The sequence below is a fragment of the Lissotriton helveticus genome, chromosome 10 (assembly GCF_964261635.1).
Source record: "Lissotriton helveticus chromosome 10, aLisHel1.1, whole genome shotgun sequence".
NCBI lineage: Eukaryota > Metazoa > Chordata > Amphibia > Caudata > Salamandridae > Lissotriton > Lissotriton helveticus.
Window position 1 is genome coordinate 101,941,331 of NC_136071.1, and position 25,301 is coordinate 101,966,631.

General features: G+C 47.2%; 1 protein-coding gene across 14 annotated transcripts in view; it reads left to right on the forward strand.

Annotated features, from left to right (window-relative positions):
* Positions 1–25,301, forward strand: part of MEIOB (meiosis specific with OB-fold) — a 1,496,662-nt gene that overhangs the window by 166,290 nt on the left and 1,305,071 nt on the right. For 9 of the 14 annotated variants that reach the window (XM_078664882.1, XM_078664883.1, XM_078664873.1 and 6 more), the window contains one exon: positions 13,720–13,851. The exons of the other annotated variants lie outside the window; for them this stretch is intronic. In XM_078664882.1, the coding sequence (XP_078521008.1) occupies positions 13,720–13,851 (132 nt within the window). The remainder of the gene's footprint in view (positions 1–13,719; positions 13,852–25,301) is intronic. 14 annotated transcript variants of the gene reach the window in all.

Here is a 25,301-nt window from a genome sequence, read left to right on the forward strand (position 1 = left end):
GATCAATCTCGATGCGTCACGGCGTCAGGTACAGGTCTTGGTCAAATATGCTGACATTGACAGAGCGGTACTGTTGGGTGAAATAGCCGCAATACATGACGAGATCACTGCATTAGGTGAGGACGAGGAACGCGATAAATTACTGAAGGCTATGAAGGAACGCCTTAGGAAAGAAGAAGTAAAAATCGTGGACAGGAAGGCCTATAAATTTCAGCGTGACCGTAACGACTATGAGATGGGCCAGATCTTCACTTTTGCGCGCAAGTATGATGATGCGCGAAAGGGCACAGCTAAACCCATACCCAAAACAAAAAATCGCAAATTTCAGACGGAAAATGCCACACTCAGTGAGTCCTCACTAACGACACTCAGTTCAGACCCTGAAACCGAATCTGACTCAGAACGTCATAGATTGGAACAGGCAACTGGTACCTCCAAACCCACTCCAGGCCAGGAAATCGATTTTTTGTGCCAAGAGAGACTAAAAACCTTGAGATCTCATTCACGGGCCGGGAGAGGAGAAAATACCTCAATTACCAGAGGCGCCAGAGGAGGTGGGCGTCAAAGAGGAGGGTATCAAAGGAAATGGAAAAGAGGTGGAAGGGGTCAGGGATCTGCAGCCCCTCAGCAATAAATACAACCACCAACAAAACCATTGTTAATCTGACTTCTCTAGTTCTTTCCAATAAGGAGGAAGAAATCTTGCAATTAGGATTAATTTACGCTGCACCATGTGACTTTGATTACCCAGCGACCAGATGCGATCTATATAAAGCAGTGAGAAAGCTTAAACTCCGCAAATTCTTTGCTTTAAAAGAAAAACCGAAAAACATCCGGACTCAGCCATCTGAACAACAAAGTGAGATAACAAATGCTACACAAGGCACCAAAATTATAACGGAATTGTGGCTTACAGAAGGTGCGGGATATGATCCCATCAACTTAGGGATAGGAAATTCAGAGGAATTTGACGAACATGGAAACAGATTTTCATCCAGTACAGAGTTCAAACCCGCATCTGTTTTTTGCCCAATCTTGCCTAGAGACAATCTGGACATTTTCCATGAAAATGTGGTAGCTGATCTGAAGGAATTACAAACACGCATAGGAAAAACCAAAAAAAGAAAATTTGACAGCAGGTTGCAACAATACATTGCACTTACCACCAAACTAACAAAGGAAAAAGATCTCATTGTTAGGAATAGCGACAAAGGAGGCAACGTTGTTTTAATGACCAAAGGTGAATATGACAAAGAAGCATATGCCCAACTGAATGATCGTTCTTGTTATGAGCGTATACAGATCAATTCAGTAACAACCATGAAATTGGATTACCACCGCAAGCTATCTAGGTGGAAGTCACTAAAATTGCTGTCTGATTCTGAATATAAATATCTTAAAACTGACAATCCTGTGACACCAGTGTTGTATTTTATCCCTAAGATACATAAGGACCCTGTCCATCCACCTGGCAGGCCCATCATTTCTGGCAGGGGTGGCCTATTGGAACATACTTCCGTTTTCATTGACCATTTCTTGCAGGGTTACGTACAACAGCTGGGATCCTATGTTCAGGACACTGGTGACTTTTTGCTTAAAATCAAGGATGTTGATTGGGTCACAGGCGATTGGCTAATCGCCTTTGATGTATCCTCTCTCTATACTAGCATTATGCATGAGGATGGCATCAGAGCTGTTGACCATTACCTCTCTAGAAGAGGACCTGAATTTTCTGACCATAATGCAATGTTGCTTGACATGTTGAGATTTGTTCTAAATAATAATGTATTTCTCTTCAATCACCAATTGTACCGCCAGTTACAGGGCGTGGCTATGGGGGCCAGTTTCTCCCCAAGCTTCGCGTGTCTCCACATGGGAGCTTGGGAGGAACTGGTCCTTGGCCACGAATTTCGCCACAATATCCGCAATAATTTGGTTGCGTGGTTTCGTTATATTGACGACCTCTTAGTGATATGGCGTGGCAGCAAGGAAGGGGCACTCAAATTCATAGAGGAAATTAATAACAATGAGCTTAACCTCAAATTTACGGCTACCCTTAGTCAGGAAAGTGTTACCTTTCTCGACACCGAACTCTATATTAGAGAAAACCATCTAGAGTCTAGGCTCTTCCGTAAATCAACTGCGGGCAACAGCATACTGCACGCAGCGAGTGCACACCCTTCTCACCTGATATCCAGTATCCCATATGGGGAGATGCTGCGATTGAAACGTATCTGTAGTAACCCCATGGACCTAAAAACTGCACAAGACCAATGTATTGTGCGATTCTTGGAGCGTGGCTATTCGAACCAGGCGCTACAAAAAGCAAAAGATAAGTCCATGATACCATCTCGTGATGATCTTCTCACCCGAGACAGCAGCAGAAAGACTGCAAAGTTATCAGCATATGCACCAGGGGTGGGAAATTGTTTCCGTGTTATCACTGGGTACAACAGACAACACCAACAGATACGTAAGATACTTAACAAACATTGGCCTTTGGTCACACATGATACCATCATTGGCAAAGATCTCCCCAATCAGGTCTCCCTTACCTTCAGCAGAGCACCCTCATTACGAGATCACTTGGTAGTCACTAACCCAGAACCCTTTGCGAAATCGACGTGGTGCCAAGAGAATAAGGGTTTTTACAAATGTAGGATTTGTAAGGCCTGCATCCATGGTCAGAACACCCGAACCTATAAGGATGGTTTCACTGATAAGGCACACAGCATATCTCAGGTATTAACATGCAAGACCGAGTATGCTGTATATATTTTGGAGTGCCCTTGTCAACTTAGGTATGTTGGCAGCACGAAGAATGCTGTCCACTTACGTGTTCTACAGCACCTTCGTGCCATCACCCATGGGGACAACACCTACCCGGTGGCCCGGCATTTTAGAGAATGCCACCATAGTAACAATAGTGGCCTTAAATATTGGGTAATTGACTCCATTCCATACAGCAGAAGAGGGGGAGACAGAGATTCCAAATTGAGAAGATTGGAGACCAAATACATTCTGCTGCTCAATACTAAGTCACCTTTTGGCCTTAATATCACGGAGGACCTGTACACGTGTTTACCCTAAAGTTATGATTGGTCATCCGGCTGGGGACCACAATCTGCAAAAAAAACTGCTAAACTTTAGTGTTTGAAAAAATGTATTTGAAAATTGATAATGTTCATTCATTATGGGATGTGCTGTTTTCTGTTAGTTCAAGGTAGTTGTTTTTTGTCACATGTTTGGTGTTTTTAATTTTTTTGGATTGTGCTGGGTTCTTGAACCAAGTCAGCCCAATAACACTATCATAATGTACTTGCACGTCTGGTACACAACAAGGACTTCTTTGAAACTGCTCGCAAAGTTGGTGTTGAGGGCAGGCATGGTATTATAGGATCACAGGAGGTAGAACTCCTACTCAGTTTCCTCCTTTTCTCTCAGAATATCCCTGGACACAATGGGGTTGTATTGCCTAATAACTTGCTACCCAAAAAAACTTTTTCTTTCCCAAATTACTTGCTAATTGGTATCATGCTCATGTACTTATCGGATTTCACAAAATAGCGAGAAGCTACAGTTTTGCACATATTTGCGTTATTTGCACAATCAATCTGCTTGTTTGCACATTTTTTGCGTAATTTGCACGAAAAATTGGGTACATCAACATGACCCTTTTTACTGATTTATGCATTTGCACTTTATTGTAAATTTTGCTATACTGTGATTAATCCGAATTTGACTCATGATTAAGAAAGAATGAATTGTTTGGCGACAGGGTAACCAGGTTGATATCTGGGATTTCATCGATTTTACTAGTATAGTAAATCAAATCTGAGAATACACAATATCCAACTTTAAAAACAAGCTCTGTATAGGAGTGAATGTCTGGTATTGGTGACCTAGGTCCATACGTTAATTAAATGATAATAAGTTAGTGACTCTAACTGTATATACCATGTTATGCGAACCCTCATTTAAGTATTTTACTTTTATAAAGTGGTATTCTACTAGCATATTTTAATGAAATGCCAAATTTAAGGACAAATGCGAGTTCTGTTTGATAGTATGTCTTCTATGTCCTTGTTACACATACACATTTTTTTAACACGTGACATCTTTCCAATGTTACTGGCACTTTAAAAGGTTGCACCCGCACATTAAACATTGTCAGGTGAACAAGGCTCGTGGAGCCGAAACGTCTTTGACATGCCCGCACTGAAAATAAACTGAAGAAAAGATTTCTGTGGTCCGTGTCCGTGAGTTTTTTGGTGTGCCCTGGCTGGTCATCCCGGAGCGGGGCAAAACTGCGGAGTACTGAAAATATATATATATATATATATATATATATATATATATATATTAAACTTTTTTAAATTGGTCAATTAATTAATTTTATTTCCTATGGGTTTTATTGTAAGTCCTAACTCCATTATTTTGTGGGAAGGTACCAGTGGTTAGCCATGTGCTGCTCTGAGCTGAAGTACATTTTTGACAATTGTTGGTCTTTTTATGCCGTAGTAACTATAGAAGTGCAGTTCATGAATAGCCATGGTTATTCTGTTTTGTGGATGGGTGTCTGTCCCTCCCTTAAAACCCTGCATAGCCCTCACTTAATTTCTCTTTACTCCTCCCCATACACCTCTCCTTCAGTTGTAAGTAGTCCCCTTTTTCAAGCCACACCCGCACCCAGTCCTGCATATATTTGTAAAAGGTAAACCTACGTGTGTAGAGATCGTTCCAGTCGAGGTGGAGATCTCTGCACATAAAAAATAGGGGAGGCATAGACCTCTGCATGTAGGTTTGTAAATGGTATTTTGTAGTACATTATCAGTACTATTGTAGTATTACTAAACATAGCAAAAAATGCAGTTTGGGAATAGGCCTCATAATTTCTTATTCTCACCTCACACTACTAATCGCATTAAAAACGCATTGTACTCTTCAATCATACACTATGGGCCCAATTCAGATCTCGCTTGTAAAGCCCTCCATACGACTCGGATCTGTAGGGCTTTACGAGCGAATCGTGCACCTGCTGTCAGAGTACGATGTATTCACTTGCTTACAGGCTCGGATCGCTCGGACTCCCATTGAACTCTATGGGAGCCTGTACACTGGACGCGTGTACAGGCTCCTATAGCAAAAAAGGGGTGAGTGGGGAAAAGCGTACACCCAGTGGTGCCCACCACACTGTGCAAGCATGAGAAGGGGGGACCCTTGGTTACCCCCACAGGTCTGAATCAGAGGGTTCCAGATGATGAGGGGCCTGCTATGGGTCCCAAAAGAATGATTCTGGCTGCTTTTTTGACCTGGACATACTGAATCGTGAAGGCTGTCCGAATCGTGCATCGTACTGGTTCGCTCGGAAACAGATTCCATTGAGCTGTACGAAGCGTCTGCATACAAGTCGTACGGATGGTATTGGGTTGGGAGACGATTCGATCGGTGCATACGTGATTCTTGCATCGTACTTGGTTGTTCTGACCTGTGTACGATTCGGTCGGAAAGAAGGGCTACAAATCGAATCCGTAAAAGCCAAGTCCAATTTGTAGGATTTCCAAGCGAGATCGGAGTTGACCCCTATGTGTTAACCTCAACATTCAATGTGTGTTATGTTATGTTATACTGAACTTTTTAAGCGCACGGGCAAGTGTTATCTAACAACTCACCCAACTCACTATGGGCTAAATATATGAAAGTTAGGAATAGCGATTTCCTAATTGCTATTTTGTGTGAATTGCAAGTAGATCGCTGTTCCTAATGTATAAAACATTCTTGAGTTTCATTAGCGATTGATAGTGGGTCGCAAATAGATCTGCATCATGAATATTATTGAGATAGGTCACACTTTGTGACCCACTACGGTTCGCTGCCATCACAGGGATGTTGGCCTGCTGGAGGCAGACCACCTTACCTATGATGGCTTTTAAATAAAGCAATCAAGTTTTTTTTTATTTACAAAAAAAATAAAACCACCATGAGCCACCTACATGCACCCTCATCCCCGGTCACCTTATCTGCATTTCAGATCGACCCCCCCCCCCCCTTTCTACATAACTGGTTAACTATAGTGTCTCGACAGAAGCCTCTGTAACCTGTGGACCAACATGCTGATACTACTGCTCATATTGTCCCGATTTGTACATTCAATTTTGTTTTTCTTAGTTACGTTGTGTTATGTTACGTTACGCTCCTGGTTATTTGTAATTATTGTCTCCCATTTAATTGCCAATGTGTTAGCCACTAATTTAACCCCATGCACCACAGCCGTTTCTTTATTGCTATATGTACTCTCTATGTACCCGATGTATGCATTGCCTGTCATTTTCTTCCTTTTGTTTATTTTGAAACTACCAATAAAAACGGTTTTTTTTTTTTTTTTGTTCAAAAACCTTTATTGGAGTAAGCATAGAAAAGTACAAGAATGGGCCTACAACCTCACGGGCTGGCCGCTAATAACAAGGCACAATGCATGAAATAAAAATGTACACCCGTGGTTAGGCACAGCTCGAGTACAAAGCATTACTCTATCGCTATCACAAAACAGTTTGTATTTATATTTTTTACAAAAAGAAAAACAAACACTAAATGGCGAATGCACGAGAATTAAGGTCAGCCCAAAGAACGGAGGGGACGGTCCACGATCAGGAGAACACACCCAGAGCCCGGAGGCTCCAATCAAGTCGGGAGGGGGGGAGGGGAGCAGCGGGGAGAACCGAAAATATAAAAAACCTTATGGAAAGGTTCCGGGAACGCTAGTCTAGGGAGAAAGGACAATCTCAGCAGTGTCTACAAGGGGAGGGGTGCAAATACCCCCACGATAATCATTCCACTGGCCCCAAACCTTCGTCCACGCCCTGGGTCTGCCCCTGGCCACATAAACCGTCTTTTCACGAAACATGGACCAGTCCATGTTGTCTTCCCACTTCGAGACCTCAGGGGGCCTGGAAGCGCCCCAGAGTTGCGCGACATCCCGCTTCGCAATCATGTAACCAAGGGTAGCCCATCTGGTCTGGGCCACAGAGTAGTCAGTGGGCTCCCACACATTCAACAGACATCGTCGAGGCTCCGGCCGCAGGGCCACATCCGTCACAGCAGTCATCACCTCAAGCACCGCAGTCCAATAAGCAGCTACAACCGGGCACTCCCAAAGGATATGTAAAAAGGTCGCACTCAAACCACATCCACGCTTACATAGCCCATCCGAAGAAAAGCCCATTGTAACCAGACGCGGACCAGTGACATAGACTCGATGAAGAATCTTAAGTTGAATCAAACGGAGACGGGCAGGAATGGCCACCTCCTTGGGAGAAGAGAGTGCCGACTGCCAATCCTCGTCGTCCAGTTCCAACCCATCGCCAACCCAAGCCTCCCGAAGTCGGACCAGTAAGTCCGCCCGATTATTTATCAATTTCTTGTAAATCAGAGAAATAGTGCTATCGGGAAGATGCCCATCAAGGACACGGTCCTCGAGGGGGGAAGATTCAGGCAGGGCCTCATCAGGAACCAAGACTGAGGCGAGGGCGTGCCGGACCTGCAGGTAGCGAAAAAATTCCCTACCACTCAAACCATATTCCGCCTGGAGGGCCTGGAACGACTTCACACAACCGTTCGAGTACACGTCACCCACCTTACAAATCCCAATCACATCCCAGCGGTCGAAACCCTTGGTAGACCAGAGTCCGCCCAAACGTTTCGAGGCATAAAGCGGCGTCGCCAAAGTCAATCGATCCTCCCACCCCAAACTCACAGTCGCAGCTCGCCATACAGTTACTGCAATCTTGGATGGGCCCACAAGATGGCGCCCAGCCGATCGGGAATAAAGCGCTCTGGTAAAGTCCCCACCCGGAAGCTGGAGTCTATCCATCTCGAATGCAGGATTACGACCCGGGGAAAACATCACGTGATTAATGGCAGACAACTGGGAAGCCCAGTAATATCGCTTGATATCGGGGAGCGCCATGCCCCCGTCGTACCAGGGGATGGTGAGTTTTGCGAGTGCGATACGCGGTCGCCCATCCCATATCAATTGCCGTTGAAGACTCTCAATCTCTTGGAAATAGGTCTTAGGAATAGCGTCATAGGAGTTGTGAAGCGCGTAAAGGAATCGCGGCAAGGACATCATTTTAAACAGGGCCGCCCTGCCCAGAGGAGACAAAGGAAGCTTGCGCCAACGGGCCACATCCAAGCGCAGTCTAAGCAACGGTGGGAGGAGATTACGCTCAAAGCGGAGCGTCGGGTCCAACGTAATAAAAATCCCTAAATACTTGAAACCCGATTGGACCACCTGGATAGGAAGTCTGCTCGGCAAGGGGGGCAAAACCCCCGAAAGAACATATACGCAGGACTTGGTCCAGTTAATAACGAGGCCCGAGTTGGCTCCAAAAGAAGCAAGAACGTCAAACAGAACAGACAGAGATTTACGCGGGGAAGTGAGATATAAAAGGATATCGTCCGCGTAAAGCGAAATGCGGTCCTCAAAGTCCGGAGACCAGCGAATCCCCTTGAGAGACGGTTCCCACCGAAGCCAGGCAGCCAATGGTTCCAAGGCGAGAGCAAACAGTAACGGAGACAAGGGGCATCCCTGACGGGTACCCCTGGCAAGGGTGAAAGGAGCCGAGACCCTACCATTCACCACTACTTGCGCCAGAGGTGTCGCGTACAGTAACTGGACCCAACCAATAAACTCAGGTCCAAAACCAAATTTCTCAAGAGCCGCCCAGAGATAAGGCCACTCCACCGTGTCGAAGGCCATGGATGCATCCAACGATGCCAAAATGGCCGGCTCCGTCAGAAGCCCCGCCCTCGCGATCGCGCCGTGAAGACGACGTAGGTTCAGAGCCGTGTTGCGATGTGGGATAAATCCAGATTGATCCGGATGGACCAAGTCACTAATGACCGTCAAGAGACGGGATGCCAGGAGTTTCGCCAATACCTTGGGTTCAACATTTAGTAGGGATATGGGCCTATAGGAGGAACAAAGATCACGTGGTTTACCCTCCTTGGGGATGACAACTATCGTGGCCAGTCTCTGATCATAAGGGAGAATACCCCGTTCCCGGGACTCCAGAAACATGGCGCGGAGATACGGAGCCACCCTATCGGGACGCAACTTGTACAATTCGATTGGCAACCCGTTCGGGCCCAATGCTTTGCCCGAACGGAGGGAACGGATAGCAGTAGCTATCTCATCAACCGTAAAGGGGGAGTCCAACGCCACACGGTCTAAATCAGAAACAATGGGCAGGGCTATATCACGCAACAGAAGGCGAGAGTCAACCACATCCCTCACAGACACAGGGGTATACACCACACGGAAGTACTCGGCAAACCGGTCAACTATCCCAATCGGGTCCGTTACAATCACACCACATGCAGACTGAATCACGGGTACCACACGATTAGCTCGCTCCTTCTTATCCAGCCACGCCAGCAATTTACCCGCTTTGTCACCCACATCATACAGACGTCCTTGTTGCTCCCGAAACATCACTTTGGCGGCATCCGTGACCAAGGACTTATAAGCAAATTGTTTCAGACCCAGGGCATGGAGTTTCTCAGGCGTGATACCAGATTCCAAACCCTCCTCCAATACAGAAATCTCCCCCTCAAGATCAACCACCTCTCTATTCCTCTCTCTCTTAGCCTCAACAATAAGGGAGAGGGCCTGCCCACGAATCACGGTCTTAAAGGCCTCCCACAGGGACACAGCAGATGAAACCGACCCCTCGTTATCCAGAAAATACGAGTCCAAGGACTTAAGCAAAAGGGTGCGGGTCTCGGGGGAGGTGAGGTACCACGGATTAATAGGAGCCACCCTGCCCACTGCCTCCACCCCAACCTCAAAACGAAGCCAGAGCGGAGAGTGGTCAGAGATACCCCTGGGCATGTGCACAATCTCACGCACCGCCGGGGACTGAGCCGCAGGCATCAGGAAATAATCCAGCCGAGACAGACTCCCATGGGCACCAGAGTGAAAGGTGTACTGAAGCTGCGTAGGATGCAAAAGCCTCCAGCAATCCACCAGGCCGAAGGTATCCAAAAAGCCACCCAACCACTGCTGAGCCGCCGGGGTATCCCTAGGGGGGTGGCGATCATGGAGGCCAGAGACTACCGAATTAAAATCACCAGCCAGAAAGAGAGTACTATCAGGAAGGTCCAACAAGACACGGCCCAAATCTGAAAAAGTAGAAGTCTGCAAGCCGGGGGGCACATAAACAGTTAATAAGGAGAGGGCACGGCCTTCATATCGACCCACAAGGACAGCAAACCGCCCCCGGTCATCCTGAATAACATCATCAATAGCCAGGGGGAGGGAAGCCCGAATAAGGATACCCACACCCCTGGAACCCGAGGTAAACCCCGAATGTGCTACGAGGCGATAGCCCCACCTATTCATTGCATGACAAACATTGCCTATCAAATGAGTCTCCTGCAGGAAAACAATGTCAGGGGATAAACGTCGTATACATTTCAACACCACACTTCGTTTGATACGATCACCCAGACCGTTAACGTTCCACGAAACAAATCGCAACCCGCTACCCCCCATCCCACCCGTCAAAGCCCAAACCCCCCATCAATGAGCATGACCACAAAAAGCAATTCAAATACAGAATAAAGTCGCCTTGAACACAGAACACACAAGCAACGAACTTCCCAACCACCCACCCCCCCAATAACAAGAAAACACCCCCCACCCTGCACCCCTGCAAAAAGCTAAAAAGCCACCCCAACCTGCAGTGTGCCTGTCGCCCAAGAACCCCTATTCTACACAAAGACCCTGGAGGAGGAAAGGCTCCGTCCCACCCGCCCCCCGATCAAACCAATAGCGAGAAGAAGACCATACATCAAAACACAAATGAGGTAGAGGAACATAGGCCTACATCCCTGGACCAGTTCTACAAAACAAGGCATCAGTCAAAGACGAAACGTTCAGCTCTCTACACCACCTTCGGCACCGCCCGGGTGGGCTTCGGACTCAGTCTCAGGGGGACGATTAGGCAGGGAGTCCAGCCAGTCATTCGCAGCATCTGGCCGATCAAAGAAGAAAGTTCGATCATTATACTCCACCCGCAGCCTGGTCGGAAAGAGCATTGCGTAACGCATCCCCAAGTCCCTAAGACGTTTCTTGGCACCACGAAATCCCATACGCTGCTTCTGGACCTGTTGGGAAAAGTCCGGATAAAAGTTCACCGTGGCATTTTCAAAGGCTACCGGGCCCTTCACCCGCGAGGCCTGCAGGATAGCGTCCCGATCTCTGTAGTGGAAAAGCTTTGCAATAATAGGTCTCGGCGGGGCGCCTGGCTTGCCCTGGCCCCCCGGGACACGATGTGCGCGCTCCACTGCGAAAAATTTACTAAGGCCAGACGGAGAAAGGTGGTTCTGGATAAGGTCTTCAACCAGGAGATCAACCGAGTGGGGTTCTGGGTTCTCCGGCACACCAACCACGCGAACATTACAGCGACGTGCCCTGTTCTCAAAATCCTCCAAGCGCCGGGTCATGAAATCGTTCACCCTACGGAGATTGCCAATCTCCGTCTGAATATCAGAGACGTCCGTCGTGAGGCTGGAAGATTTGATATCCAACGACTTCACCTTTTCGTTCGTCTTGGAGAGATCGGCTCGAATCAAATTCACCTCAATTGCCACAGTGTCAAGTTTGTGGGCCAAAGTTTCGTACTGTTGGCCTATGGATTCCCTCATGCCAGAAATGGCGCCCATGATGTCCTGCAAGGAGGGCTCCGTCGACGCATCCAGTACTTGGTCCGACGCAGTGGGACCGGGCAGGGCAGCTCCGGGGGACCCCTTAGAGTGGGTATAACGATCCATAACATTAGATTGAACCGGACCCCCGCGCAGAGATGTCTTCGTCTTGCGCGTTTCTCGGTCTCCTCTGCCCGCCATTTTGAAGATGCGTCACGAGTAATGTCACCAGGGTCGACGGACCGGGCACCAGAAATGGAGGCCCCGGGACCAAAGGACTACAAGAGGGGTATCACCAGGATAGAGGCAGCCCACTCCAGGAACAGAGCAGCCAAGGGCCAGACAACCTACGTGTGTCCCGGCCGCAGCTCTGGCCCGACACTCTCACCAATGTCCCAGTCCGAGGCAGAAACGAAACCGAAACTTAAGAGGGGGACTCACAAGACCAATCCCCCTGCCGTTGTTGTTCAACTCCAAGACGGCCACCGAACCTCACCCAGTCCTGGGCGCACTTCGAGGGCGGAGCCCAAAAGTTCAATTGAACATAATTCAGGCACCCGATGTCCAAATCAGTTTCTGAAAGGTCCAGGTAGATCAGCCCAACGTCCTCTATATGAATCCTCGCAGAAATCAGGATTAAAGCAGGATATTAAGCCGGGAGCGGCGGGGGTCCGGGGAGCGCTGTGCTCACGCGGCCATCTCGGATGCCCGCCAAGCTCCTCCAATAAAAACTTTTAAAATCAAATAAAGCAATCCGTTTTTTTTATTTACAAACATTTTTTACTTTGAAGTTTATTTTTTTAAAGAGTAGCCTGTGGTCCCTTGGACCACTACCTGCTCTTAAAAAATAGTTTGGCAACCATTTTCAAAGGGGAGGGGTTCCCTTGGGGACCATTTCCCATTTGTGAATGGCTAACCACCAAGTTTCAATTGGCAGTAAATTGTGAATGTTTTGCAACCACACTTCAGTCGCAAAACATTTGTACATACCATTCCAATTCGGTGTTAGTAAGAAACACCCTCAACACACCCCTTCCAAATACAGAATCACACAACCCAAATCGCGATTGAATTGCAAATTGGGCTTTGTACATTACAAAAAGCATTTTTGCAGTGGCAAACAGCCTGCTTCGTAGTATCGGGCCGTTTGCTAATGCAAAAATGCTTTGCACACTTAACCCTGTATTCATTTCAATGAGGTATTAATTACCTAGAAAATGTTATCCAACAATGTAAAAATCCAATAATTCTCGCTTTATTTGATCATACAATGTTTGTGTTATGCAAGACATTTGAAGGAAGTTCTTTCCATATTCATATCTCGTCCCTTCTGGAACCCTCTACCACCAGATCTGAGAATTAAAAATTATGTAATTAAATTCAGGAAGGCACTGAACACTCACCTCATTTTTAAAGCCTATCGTTCTCCTTTTTGCTACAGCTATGTGCGAATTATGGATTACCCACTATAGTGGACTCTTGCTCCCTTGATGGTCAGGCAGTTAATGTCGCCTAAAACCCACTAAGTCTTAGGCACTGTACCTCAGTTTACCGTTTAGTTTCAAACAATCTATTGGCTGACTTTCCCTTTTGAGTGTCCCTTTTATTTCTCTTTTCCTTGACTTCCCACCCTGTGCTTCTTGAGGCTCTGTAAAGTGGTACGCAGAACTTTGCAAAACTAAAAATAAATTGTTTTATTTATATATCAGAGTAGTAACCTCCCAGTGTGGTGCCCTTTATTCATTACTATGATTTCTACTGCACAACATTGTTTTAAAACGTTATATTCTGTATTTACATGGTATTTGGGATGCTCAAGCTCACTGTATCTAATAATTTTTTCTTGTAAGCATTGTATATCATGTTTATTTATAGTTTACAGCGCGCTGCAGTCTGTGGAGACTAAGTCTAAAATATAATAGTGTAACCATGTCTGGAAGCATAAAGTTTGCTTTACTGGCAATGATCTCGTCATTTTACATTAATGCATTGTAATGTTTTTCTGTGCAGACATTGGTTCAGAAAGATTCACTTTTAGTTTTACAATTAGAGATTCACCATCTTACTTTGTAAATGCCTCCTCATGGGGCAGGGAGGACTACATAAAGTCACTTTCAGAAAGCTTCAGAGTCGGTGACTGGGGTAAGTTATGGTATGTGTTTCATAGAATCATTTGAGCATAGGATTCTTTTATTTTTTCATATTGTATAATGCAGAGAGATATTGCATGTTCTCTTACCAGTCTATAATATCCACATGTTTGTAAACTATATTTAACAGTTGTATTTCATGTCTTTCCCTAGACCTGTCCTAGTGTCTTGCCTAATGCCTTTTTTACACAGTTAGTTTAGCTTTACTCTACATTTTACCTACAATATACATATATGAACGACATTAAAAATAATGAAACAGGAGTGGGTAGATCCCGGTGGGGCATGGTGGCCACATTCTTTTGGGGCTTCTGCCTGGGCGTGTGTACCCCAAGGGCAACCTATTTTCTGCAGGACCCACACCAAAGAGGAAGGCCCACAGTTGTGAATCAATTGCCGGTGGTGGCGCCAGATTTGCCTCAGACCCTCATCTTCTGGATGCTATTTTCAGAGGCTGTAGAATGACGACAATCTGCGCTTGTAGCGGTGGTCACAACAGATTTTCCATCTGACTTAGTAGAGTCCTCAGGACATGGGGAGCCTTGTGGGGAGAGAAGGACTGTGGTATTTGTGTCTAACTGGAGCTTTGGGGGCACTGGATAGTGGACGAGCATGCTAGAGGGGTGATGGTTAGGAATGAACAAGGTCACTTTCACTATAACATTGAGACTTCCCTCCCACTCTTAGGGGGATTGATGCTCATCACTCCTTGCGCTTACGCTGGAGTGGAGGATATGCGGCTTGAATAGTGTGTGTTTGAATGAATGATCCTTCCAAGTCCCATTATTCTGACTCGGTTTAAAATGCTCAGCTTAGAGTCCTGCAACAAAAAAAGAAACCACTCCCCTCAACCTCTATTCCGTCAATAATCGCCCAGTGTCCCATGATCTATGACACATAATACAACACAGCATCTCTTAGTATATATTTATTATTCACGTATCTATGCCATCTCCTGTTTAACCTTCTGTTCATTACATAGAAGACAAATATCTCATTGTCAAAATAAATTTACAAAACTCATTATACAGATGCACTCCAACATATGTGAAATGCCCTTAGTAGACCTGGAAACTAAATTCCTGATCTCTGTCCCGCTGTGTGTTCGAGGGACATGCCAAAACAAAAGGAGAGAGAAAAGTTCCTGCAAGGGTAAAGTGTCACATAAATGGAGAGGAAGAATCCTTGGTCAATGAAGAGATGGAAATGGATGAGCAATCCCTCCTCAAATCCATCAATGCAACCATAGTAAATTTAGAGCAAACTTCCTACAAAACAGAATGTGGCATATGTGCTGCAGAGAGGACAGTGTCTGAAGAATCGCTTGGTACATACTGAGCAGGTGTCAATGAACTCATCACCATTAAAGAGGTAAGAAGGCTAGTACAGTCCTCTCCCCCAGTATGCCCTGATTCAACAGATTGACTTCCCTTCATAATTACGAGTACTCCCATACAAATGGAGCTTCAGTAATTAGGCCTGCTAAATAAATACACTAACTCTGGATCTAAAAATCAGAAAATTGGCTATGCAGCTGAGTTTTCTATGCTGGGATGATGTGTCCGGTTTTGGAGCACTGTTACTGAGGGTCATTCAAATTCATAGCTAGAATTAAGGCTTGTTAGCAAATAGATGTGGACCTCATACAAAGAGGAAGGCAAAGAGTGTGAGAACTTGCGTCTTGGACTTGTCAACATCCTTGCAGCTCTGTTAAAAAAAGTATTTACCTCTTCTCAGCATAGTAAATGCTTTGCTCTCCCAAGACCGCATCAAGAATCACTGAAGACTAGAAAGATCATATCCTTCCTGAAATAATCATCATGGATCTGAAGGTAAACTTCCTTTTCTCCGCATGCGTTACAACGCATGCCATTACCCCACATTTTTTACTCTGCAAAAATGTTAACAACGCAGGGCTTTACACCGCAAACCATTACAACGCCTTCCCCATTACAACGCCCCAGTGGAGTTAGAATAGTAAATTGTGTTGTAATGGACAATGTGTTGTAATGGATTGCGTTGTAAAGCTCTGCATTGTCAAAGTTTTTGCAGAGTAAAAAATGTGTGGTAATGGCATGCGTTGTAAGCGCATGCGTGGTAAAGTGTCATATTCGGATCTGAACAATGGTGTCAGTTTCTGACTAATCACACACTTACACTTTATAACATGTCATGGATATTATGTTCCCGATTACTTACAGCAGAAAACCAGGCAACCTAATCATGTTTGACCATGCTTGACCTCTTAATGGCTTTTGACACTCAAGTCCTAAAAACATTATGGAAACATGCATGTGATTCTTGCACACCATATTTAAGTGGTCCCATACTAGCTATCGGACATGAACTTGGATTGATTTACACATCAGTCTCTACACTGCCTTCTTTAAAAGATGTACTTGTTAAGGCACTTCTTCAAGGAGCAAGATTGTGATCATCAATATGGCCCTGCCAGGTTCTCTCGCCTCTGGTTCACCAAAAGAAACCCTTCCTTTCGCTTCTTCAATACAGTCTTTAATTGCCTCTTTCTCTCATGGAGGTTGTTCCTCTCTCCTTGTCATGACTGTGGCTAGAACTGAAATCGAAGCATATTGGCCCAAGCCTCTCTGAAGTTTAAAACGCTTCATACTTACTTAAAACAAATACTTGCAATCAGTTCCTGAGAAAACAAGGGAGAGGAGCAACAGAAAGGGATAAAACTAGAGCACACTTGCTGTATTGATCTATGCGCCCAAGAATGTTCTGACAATACTCTACTGCTTTTTATATATCTCTGGTCCTCTCTAGCTATAGGAATAGGCTTTGTGCTTGAGAATAGTTGTAATCTGTGAAAAATCCATCTTTTTGTGCGGTTTCCAATTTCTTTTCTTGGAGCCACTTCAATGCCTTCTCTGAACAAAAGCCTACCTTGCATGGCAGCTCACACCCAGATCATGTGAAGAATGACACTCCAATCCTTTCACAGTGAAGCAATGATATCTAAAGGAGCCTTTCAGTGCAAAAGATGTGAGCAAATGTTCAGAAAGGTTGGGATTTTTCTTTGACCTTCTGTGGGCTAGAATGGTTGGCTTTTTGAAGGAGTCGTAAGAGAGTGGGGGAAACCCAAGCTAGGCTTAAGTCTGCCATTGTGTAGAACTAACGAGACAAAAGGGCCCATGTCATGACTAGGGGTTTCTCCAGTATTAGGGGTGTCTTTCATAGATTCACATGCTTGAATATCCCCCGTCGTCGAAGTGGGAGTCCTACGGTACATAAAATAGCAGTAAAATATGCATGTATACATGAAAAATATCATAAATAAAAATATACATACATATAATGTAATTGTAAATTCTAAAAGTACCATAGGACATAATGGGCCCATTGAAAAGCCTAAGGGAGAACTCACTTTAGTAGCATATTAGTGTCATTATGTGTTGGTCCACATTCCAGCCAATCAGGCTGTAGCCTCCTCTAGAAACTTCTCCTCAGAAGCCCAAGTCCTCAGATTTTCTACCGCACGTCGTGTGAAGGGAGTCTCCCTGAGCTCTGCTCAGTTTTCTTCAACTCTTAACTGTTTTTTCATCAGAAAATGTCTTCAAATAAGAAATCTTTATTTAAAGCCTGCCCTTCTTGTGGTAAACTGCGCCTTTTCCACGAGGATCCACACAGTAAATGCATTTACTGTCTCTACCCAGACCACGAGGTGAAAAACTGTAAGTACTGCCGCACTTTCCCTCCCAAGACTCTGAGGGATAGAGAGGCCCGTCTCCTTCTGTGGCTACAGAAGTTGAAGACTTCAGAGTCTGTGGTTTCTGACGTAGAAAGTTTATCATCTGTTATTTCTAAATCCTCTCAGAAGCGTGGGTCTGAGACTGAGGTTCCATCTCCTTTTCTGAAGAAGAGTAGACTGTTGGAGTCCTCCAGGATTGTCTCCCCACAGGATTTGCTTCAGGGCACGTCTACGGGACCTGGTTCTCTGACGTCCGCGCCCAAAGCCTTGCCTTCCATTAACAAATCTGGCATTGGCTCGTCGACGGGCTCGTCGGCGCATCCGTCGACGTCTTCAGCGACGACGAAGTCAGTGACTGTCACCTCTACGTCGACGACGACATGTACTATGTCGACCAGCGCTACGTCGACGACGATCACCTCGTCGACGGCGGCCCAGAAGGTGAGACCCATCACTTCTATTGTGAAGATCTCGTCGACGACCGTCAAAGCGAAACCATTGACGACGAAGTCATCGTCGACGCTTCCTTCGTCGACGCGAACACCGTCGACGAAGATCAAGCCTTCTAGAAGCAGCTCGTCGACGGGCCCGTCGACGGTTGTCTCGTCGACGGCGCCTCCGTCGACCATCGTAACATCGTCGACGGCTTCGTCGACCGCTGTCATCCCGTCGACGTCTACATCATCGTCGACGATCAAGGCTCCAAGGCTCTGTCGACGGACAAGAAATCTTCGTTGAGGAAGAAAAAACCTTAAATTTCAGCGCCGATTACCTCTATGGCGACGACGCAGACCCCTCAGGTTGATTCTAACACTGCCACATTTACGTCAACGGGCTCGTTGACGTCTCATCAACCTTTGCCGAAAACAGCTGCCATCTATACAGTGGTTACTGCTTCTTCTTTGAGGAGAGTACCTCTCATCCAACTGAGTCCAGTGAGAAGTGGAACTCCTCTCCCAGATCAATTGTTCCAGTCTAGTGAGGAAGACTCCGGAAACGATTCAGGCATCCAGTCCATCTGATTTACACATTAAGTGCCAGGAGTATAGTGATGAGGGCGATGTAGTGGATAACGTCGAAGATGGGAACAAATTATTTCCTGCTGATGCATCCGAACCAGTGCCTTCGGAACCAATTACACAGATACCTCTATCTCTGGTCATGAACCTACAGCACATGCTAGATGACTATAACCGCAGGTTTCCTCCTTCTACACCTGCCTCTCCAGCACCACCACCACCTCCTCCACAGCCTCAACCTCAACTTCCTCAGGCACCTGCACCAGTTTCACCCGCGTCACCGGGTGGTACTCGTCCTGACACTGGCGACGAGGATCCTGATCCTCACAATACTGATGACGACGACAATGACGTCGATATGAATGAGTGGGACAATTACAGGGCTCAAACACCTTCCACTCCGCCCACCTCACCTCTAGCATCGCCTCCAGTGGACATTGCGAATTTCCACAATTTGATGATCCGTGCTGCAAAACGTTTTCATCTCACGGTCGAAAAACAACATGAAAGTGAATGCTTCTTGTATGATTTTAAGGACCTATCACAAAGGCAATCCCACACTATACCAATCGTTGATTATATTTGGCAGGAGGGCCTTAAATTAATGGAACGTCCAAATTCTGTACCTGCAGTTTTGCCCAGATTGGACAGGAAATACAAGGCTCCGGCATCTTCCCCGGCCTGTTTGGTGTCACAACCAAAAGCAGATTCGGTTATAACTCAGGCAGCACAGAAAAGATCACGCAATCCTGCTACACCACTCACGTCTCCTCTTGATCAGGAAGGCCGCAAGTTGGATTCTATAGGAAAGAAATTCACAACCATGGCAGCTACTACGGTGAGGGCGGCTAATACTTTGGCTATTCTGGGCCGGTACGACCGCCAGATGTGGTCCGAGGTTGCCGCACTGATTCCTCAACTACCTGATGCCATCCGTGCAGAAGCGCAGAACATTATACAAGAGGGGGAGTTGATTTCATCCGAATCATTGATTGCGCACTCGACATTTCCTCAACGGGTTTTCGTCAATTGGCTGTGGCTGCAGTCTTGAGGCGTCAAGGCTGGTTGAAGTCTACCACATTCCGCCCAGAGGTACAGGCAAGAGTCCTGGACTTGCCGTACGACGGAGAATTGTTGTTTGGCAAACATGTTGATGATGCCCTTGAGGCGATCAAAAAGGACACCGACACTGCAAAGTCTTTAGCTACCCTCCAGTACAAGAAGCGGCCCTTTCGGGGGGCACGGGGTAGAGGCGGAGGTTCCTCTACTTTTCGAGGATCAAGTCAATATTGTTCGTACAACACCTATAACGATAACCGACAGAGGGGTTCCTACAAATCCCAGAATCGTCAGTTCACCACCAGACCACATCAACGAAACTCAACATATAGAGGTGGCTCAAACAATAAAAAACAGTGACAGTCTCAGTTCCTTTCTTCTGCCAACTGTAAATCTTGGAGGTCGCATCTCGAAGTACTTTTGCAAATGGTCCGAAATCACCTCCGACCAATGGGTCCTGGACGTTATCTCCAAAGGACATACCCTGGAATTCACAAAATTCCCTCCCACTCGTCCACCTTTGGGGCCACCCTCTCCCCATCTCAAAGAACTTTTGGCCCAGGTGAAATCGATGATCAAAAAAGGAGCCATCGAAGTCGTGCCGCAAGGTCAATGCGGCAAGGGGTTTTATTCCCGATTTTTCTTAGTCAAGAAAAAGTCAGGTAATGGCGTCCAATTTTAGATTTACGGGCCCTAAACAAATTTATCATTTCAAAAACTTTTCAGATGTTAACTCTGCTTCAAATTCTGAATTATCTCAATCCAGGGGAATTCTTTTCAACGATCGACCTCCAAGACGCATATTTCCATGTGCCAATCCACCCCAGACACAGGAAGTATCTACGCTTCACAGTCGGACAGCTGCACTTCCAATTCAAAGTCCTACCATTCGGCCTTCGATCAGCACCGAGGGTCTTTACCAAGATCTTAGCCCCGGTAGCTGCCTTGCTGCGTTTTCAAGGTGTCCAATTTTACCCCTACCTGGACGACTGCCTCATCAAGGCCAAAACTTTTCACCTAACGGAGCAGCACACTCAAGTCTGCGTCTCCCTCTTCCAAACCTTGGGGCTTTCAATCAATTGCCAGAAGTCACACTTTCATCCATCGTAAAGGCGAGATTTTCTCGGAGCCTCGCTAGATTCTCGGCAGGGGAAAGTGTTTGTTTCCCAGGAAAGACAGGACCGCATGGTAAAGATGGTGCGGTTCCTCCAATCAAAACTGTACGTTTCTGTCCGAACGTTCAAATCATTCCTTGGCATGGCTTCCTCGTGCATCCAACTTATCCCAAATTGCAGATTGCACATGAGGACTCTACAGGAGGAATTAGACAAGCAGTGGCAACAGGTGTCAGGGTAATTCGAGGACAAGGTCCTTCTAACACCTCGCATCCAGACAGCGCTGGAGTGGTGGGCTCACCCTCCAAACATATCTGTGGGCTGTTCATTCCAGGACGAACCTCCAACTCTGACGCTTACAACAGACTCGTCTCTCGAGGGATGGGGAGCGCATCTCGACGGCATGTCTGTGAAAGGAAAGTGGACAGCGACCCAACGTACTTGGCACATCAATCGCCTGGAACTCTTGGCGATTTTCTTTTTTTTTTAAATTTTTTTTTTTTAAAAACCTTTATTGTACAGAGAAGGCTCACAAATACGGGCCTACAACCCAGCGGGTCGGCCACCACAAATAAGGAACATAGTCAACAATACAGAAACGCATACAGAATAGCACAACAAATCATACAGGAAATAAGGGCTAAAAGCCATATAGCAACCAGCAGGGACAGGATACGAGAAGGTTGATTTTCTAATATAGAAACGGGTACGACAGGATAATAACAGGTAGGAAGTCTCGGAGGGCCGTGGTGGGCCGCGAACAGCCGCGGTAGAAGATACAGGATAACTCAATAATGACAAACACCTATCGGTAAAGGCAGAATATGAGTCTCACCAGAAAAACAGTGGCAACCGCCGTTCAACGCCCACCCACCACAATAAGAACGTAACATATCAAACAGAGTCGAAAAAAGCTTATCAAATAAAGCCCTCCGTCACACAACCCAGGGAATAAGGAAAAAAAACCCCCACGAGAGGGGGGGAGGAAGGGAGGAAAAAGAGGGAGAAGGGGACAAAAGGCGAAAGGAAGAACGCCACCTCAAGCACGCGCCCCCTGGCAAACGAGGCCGGAAACCACAAATCGGTATACAGAACCGGTAGTAACCAGAGCAAAATTAAGTAGTGAGCCAAAGTCACAGTAAGACCAAACGGCCAGCGCATCAATAATAACCCACCCAGGGGGACACATGCTGAGACCGCGTCCCGAAAAAGAGGACACACAAGAGCCATAGAACCAAAAAAGTAAGAAAAATGAGGGGAGAAAACCCCCCCAAAGAAATGACAGACCCCCCCCACCCCGCAAGCCCACCCTGCACCCCTGCAGAAGGCTATGGCCCACCCCCCAGCAGCGTGCCTGTCGCCCTAATCAGAACCCGAAATATAGAAGAGCTAAAGCAAGATAGAACCATAAAGACAAAAAAAGGGGGGAAAAGAAGGAATAAGGGAGGAAAGAACACGGGAGAGGGCCATAAAACAGAATCATAGGCTCCCACCCTCCCGTCCGAAACATCCGTGTCCACGGGAAGACAAAGAATCTAAGGATACAGTCCAGGAATACGACAAAAATCCGACATGGTCATACCGTACTAACCGATCATCCAACCATTACAAGACAACAGTCCACAAAGGCAAGATCGTCTCATCCCTGTCCTTGTCTTTCCAAATCTGTAGCAGTCCGCCTCACGAAGAACCAGACCACAAGGAACAAGAGGCAGAGAACAGGGAGGTCAAACTTCAATCCGCATAAGATGTTTCGTGCACAACTCGAATGATCCGGAACAGTCAGAAACCATTGTACACAATGCAGGCACAGCTCCGAAGATGATCTGAGGAAAGCCGACCCAGCGGAGTCAGCACAGGATCTACGTTCGGCCATTCGAGGAGATGAAGAACAGGAAGAACCACCAAGACCGGCCCGGACAGGACCCGGCCCGCCGACCCACAGCACAGGAGAGGACACATCACGATGGAGGGCAGCGGAACTCCGCAGAAACGGCAGCCACCGGGTCCATAATTTCCAGGATAGAACCAGCCGCACCCAGCAGCGACGTAGCCGCACACGCCAGGGGGGGCTCAAACGGCCCAGCGAAACGAGCCTCCTCCAGGTTAACAGCGGGTGCGGCCACAGGAGTACCCCAGGAGCGCAGGGCGGCGAGGATGTCGGCAAGTGTAGGAACACCTTTACAGTATCCGGCTTCTGTGCCACATCGTGGACCACCGCCGCCCATCTCGGCCCGGCTGAGATATACAGGGTCGGCCGCCATCTTGGAAGCCCGGCGGGGTCGCAGCGATCCCCGACCGGGCCGCAGCAAGGCAAACGGAATTCAGTCAACCACCAGCAGAGGCACGTCCAGAGCAGGAAGGGGGGCCACCAGAAGGAGGATCGCCGGCCCCCCAATGCCACCGGCCCCGCTCTCCGAGTCCGGGCAGAGGCACTCAAAATGGCCGGACCGGAGAACAAAGGGGGGGGGAGAAGCCACATTTACGGTCAGTCCCGTCAACAGAAGGCAGCGCCTCCACCCCAGGCCGCGGGACCGCCTGATCAGACCAGAAAGCCGCGACCGGCCTCTCTGCACAACCGCCTCGTCGGCCGAGCCCACTGCGCCATCAAAGGCCGGCCATAGCGTAGCGCCCCGTCCGGGCGCCGCCAAGGAGACTCAGGCCAGTCCGCTCCGGAGGTCCCGAAGCGAGCGAAGGCACAGTTCCGGAACCACGGCACCCAGAGACAACCGGAACAGACGGTAAGTGTCTATAAATCGCCGTAGATCCACAGCGTAGCAGAAATTGTCTTCCCGGGGCAGGATAAAGGCAGGATTTATGTTTCGAACAGGAAAGTAGACGGAGCCGAGCTAAAGCGCGGCCATCTCGGACGCGAGCTTGGCTCCTCCCCTTTCCTTGGCGATTTTCTTAACCCTAAAATCCTTCCAGAGGTTAGTGCAGGGACACACTTTGCTGGTGAGGACGGACAACACCACCAGCATGCACTACCTCAACAAGCAGGGCGGCACGAGGTCTCTCCTACTTTCACAACTGGCACAAGAAATATGGGATTGGGCGATTCAACGTCAAATTCATCTCACAGCCATTCATGTGCCGGGTGTGGCCAATGTTCTGGCGGACTCACTCAGCCGGGCGTCGTCGGACAATCACGAGTGGGAACTCAACCAACCAACGGTCGAGTTCATCTTCCGGCGGTGGGGCCAGCCGCAGATGGATCTTTTCGCGACTGCTGCCAACAGGAAATGCCAACGCTTTGCAAGTCGGCATACCCACAGTCGAGCGGAAATGCATTTTCGATCAATTGGTCGAACGACTTCATCTATGCTTTCCCTCCACTTCCTCTGATCCCTCGCCTTTTACACAGGATGAGGTTCCAACCTTGTCACATCATCCTGATTGCACCCAAATGGCCGAGACGTCCATGGTTCACGGACCTGCTCCTCTTCTCGCAGTCCGACCCGTTACCGCTTCCTCCTCTACCGCACCTCCTCACGATGCAGCAGGGACAAATCTGTCACCCGGATCCGGCATACCTCCAACTCCATGCCTGGAACCTGAGTACAACGAATTTGCACGTTTAAATATCGACGAGGACTGCAGGGAGGTGTTAGCGCATGCTCGCGCTCCATCCACCATAAAAACCTACAATTAAAGTGGAAGCGTTTCTGTGTCTGGTGCCACACTAAAGATTTGGACCCAATGACGGCAAAACCTGAACAAATTTTGCCTTTCTTTTTATCCTTGGCGAGATCAGGACTGTCACACTCAACTCTTAAAGTGTTCTTGGCAGCGATTTCCCGCTTCCGCCATGATGGTTACACATCTCTATGTTCCTCGAGGATCATTAAGCAATTTTACAAGGGCCTTTTTAGGATGTTTCCACCTATCCGTCGCCCTCCGCCTGCTTGGTGCTTAAATTTGGTCTTGTCTCAACTACTTCTACCTCCATTTGAGCCTATCCACTCTGCAAATCTAAAATTTCTCACATGGAAAGTTGCTCTCTTGCTCGCCTTGACATCCTCAAGACGTGTCAGTGACATCCAGACGTTTACCATACAGCCTCCTTTCCTGCAATTCTCCAATGAGGCTGTGACATTGCGAACTTATCCTAAGTTCATCCCGAAGCTTCCCAGTGACTTTCATCTCAACGAACTTGTAATCCTGAAAACTGTCTTTCCTGCTCCGCAAACTCCACCTGATCGGTCATTGCATTCATTAGATGTGAAACGTTGTCTCACATTCTACATTCAACAAACTGCAAATATCAGAAAGTCAGATCAATTGTTTGTGGCGTATGGCCCAATTTGTAAAGGACAACCTGTTACCAAACAGACCATAACCAGGTGGATATCCTCTACCATATCCTTTTGCCACCAACGGAAGCCCCTTCCTGCTCCAGTTCGTGCTCATTCAGCTAGAGCGGTGTCTACTTCGGCTGCCCTTTTTGCGGGTGTACCCCTAAGACAGATCTGCAGAGCTGCTACTTGGTCGAGCAGCCATACTTTTACTAAGCACTACTGCCTGCAATCAACAGACG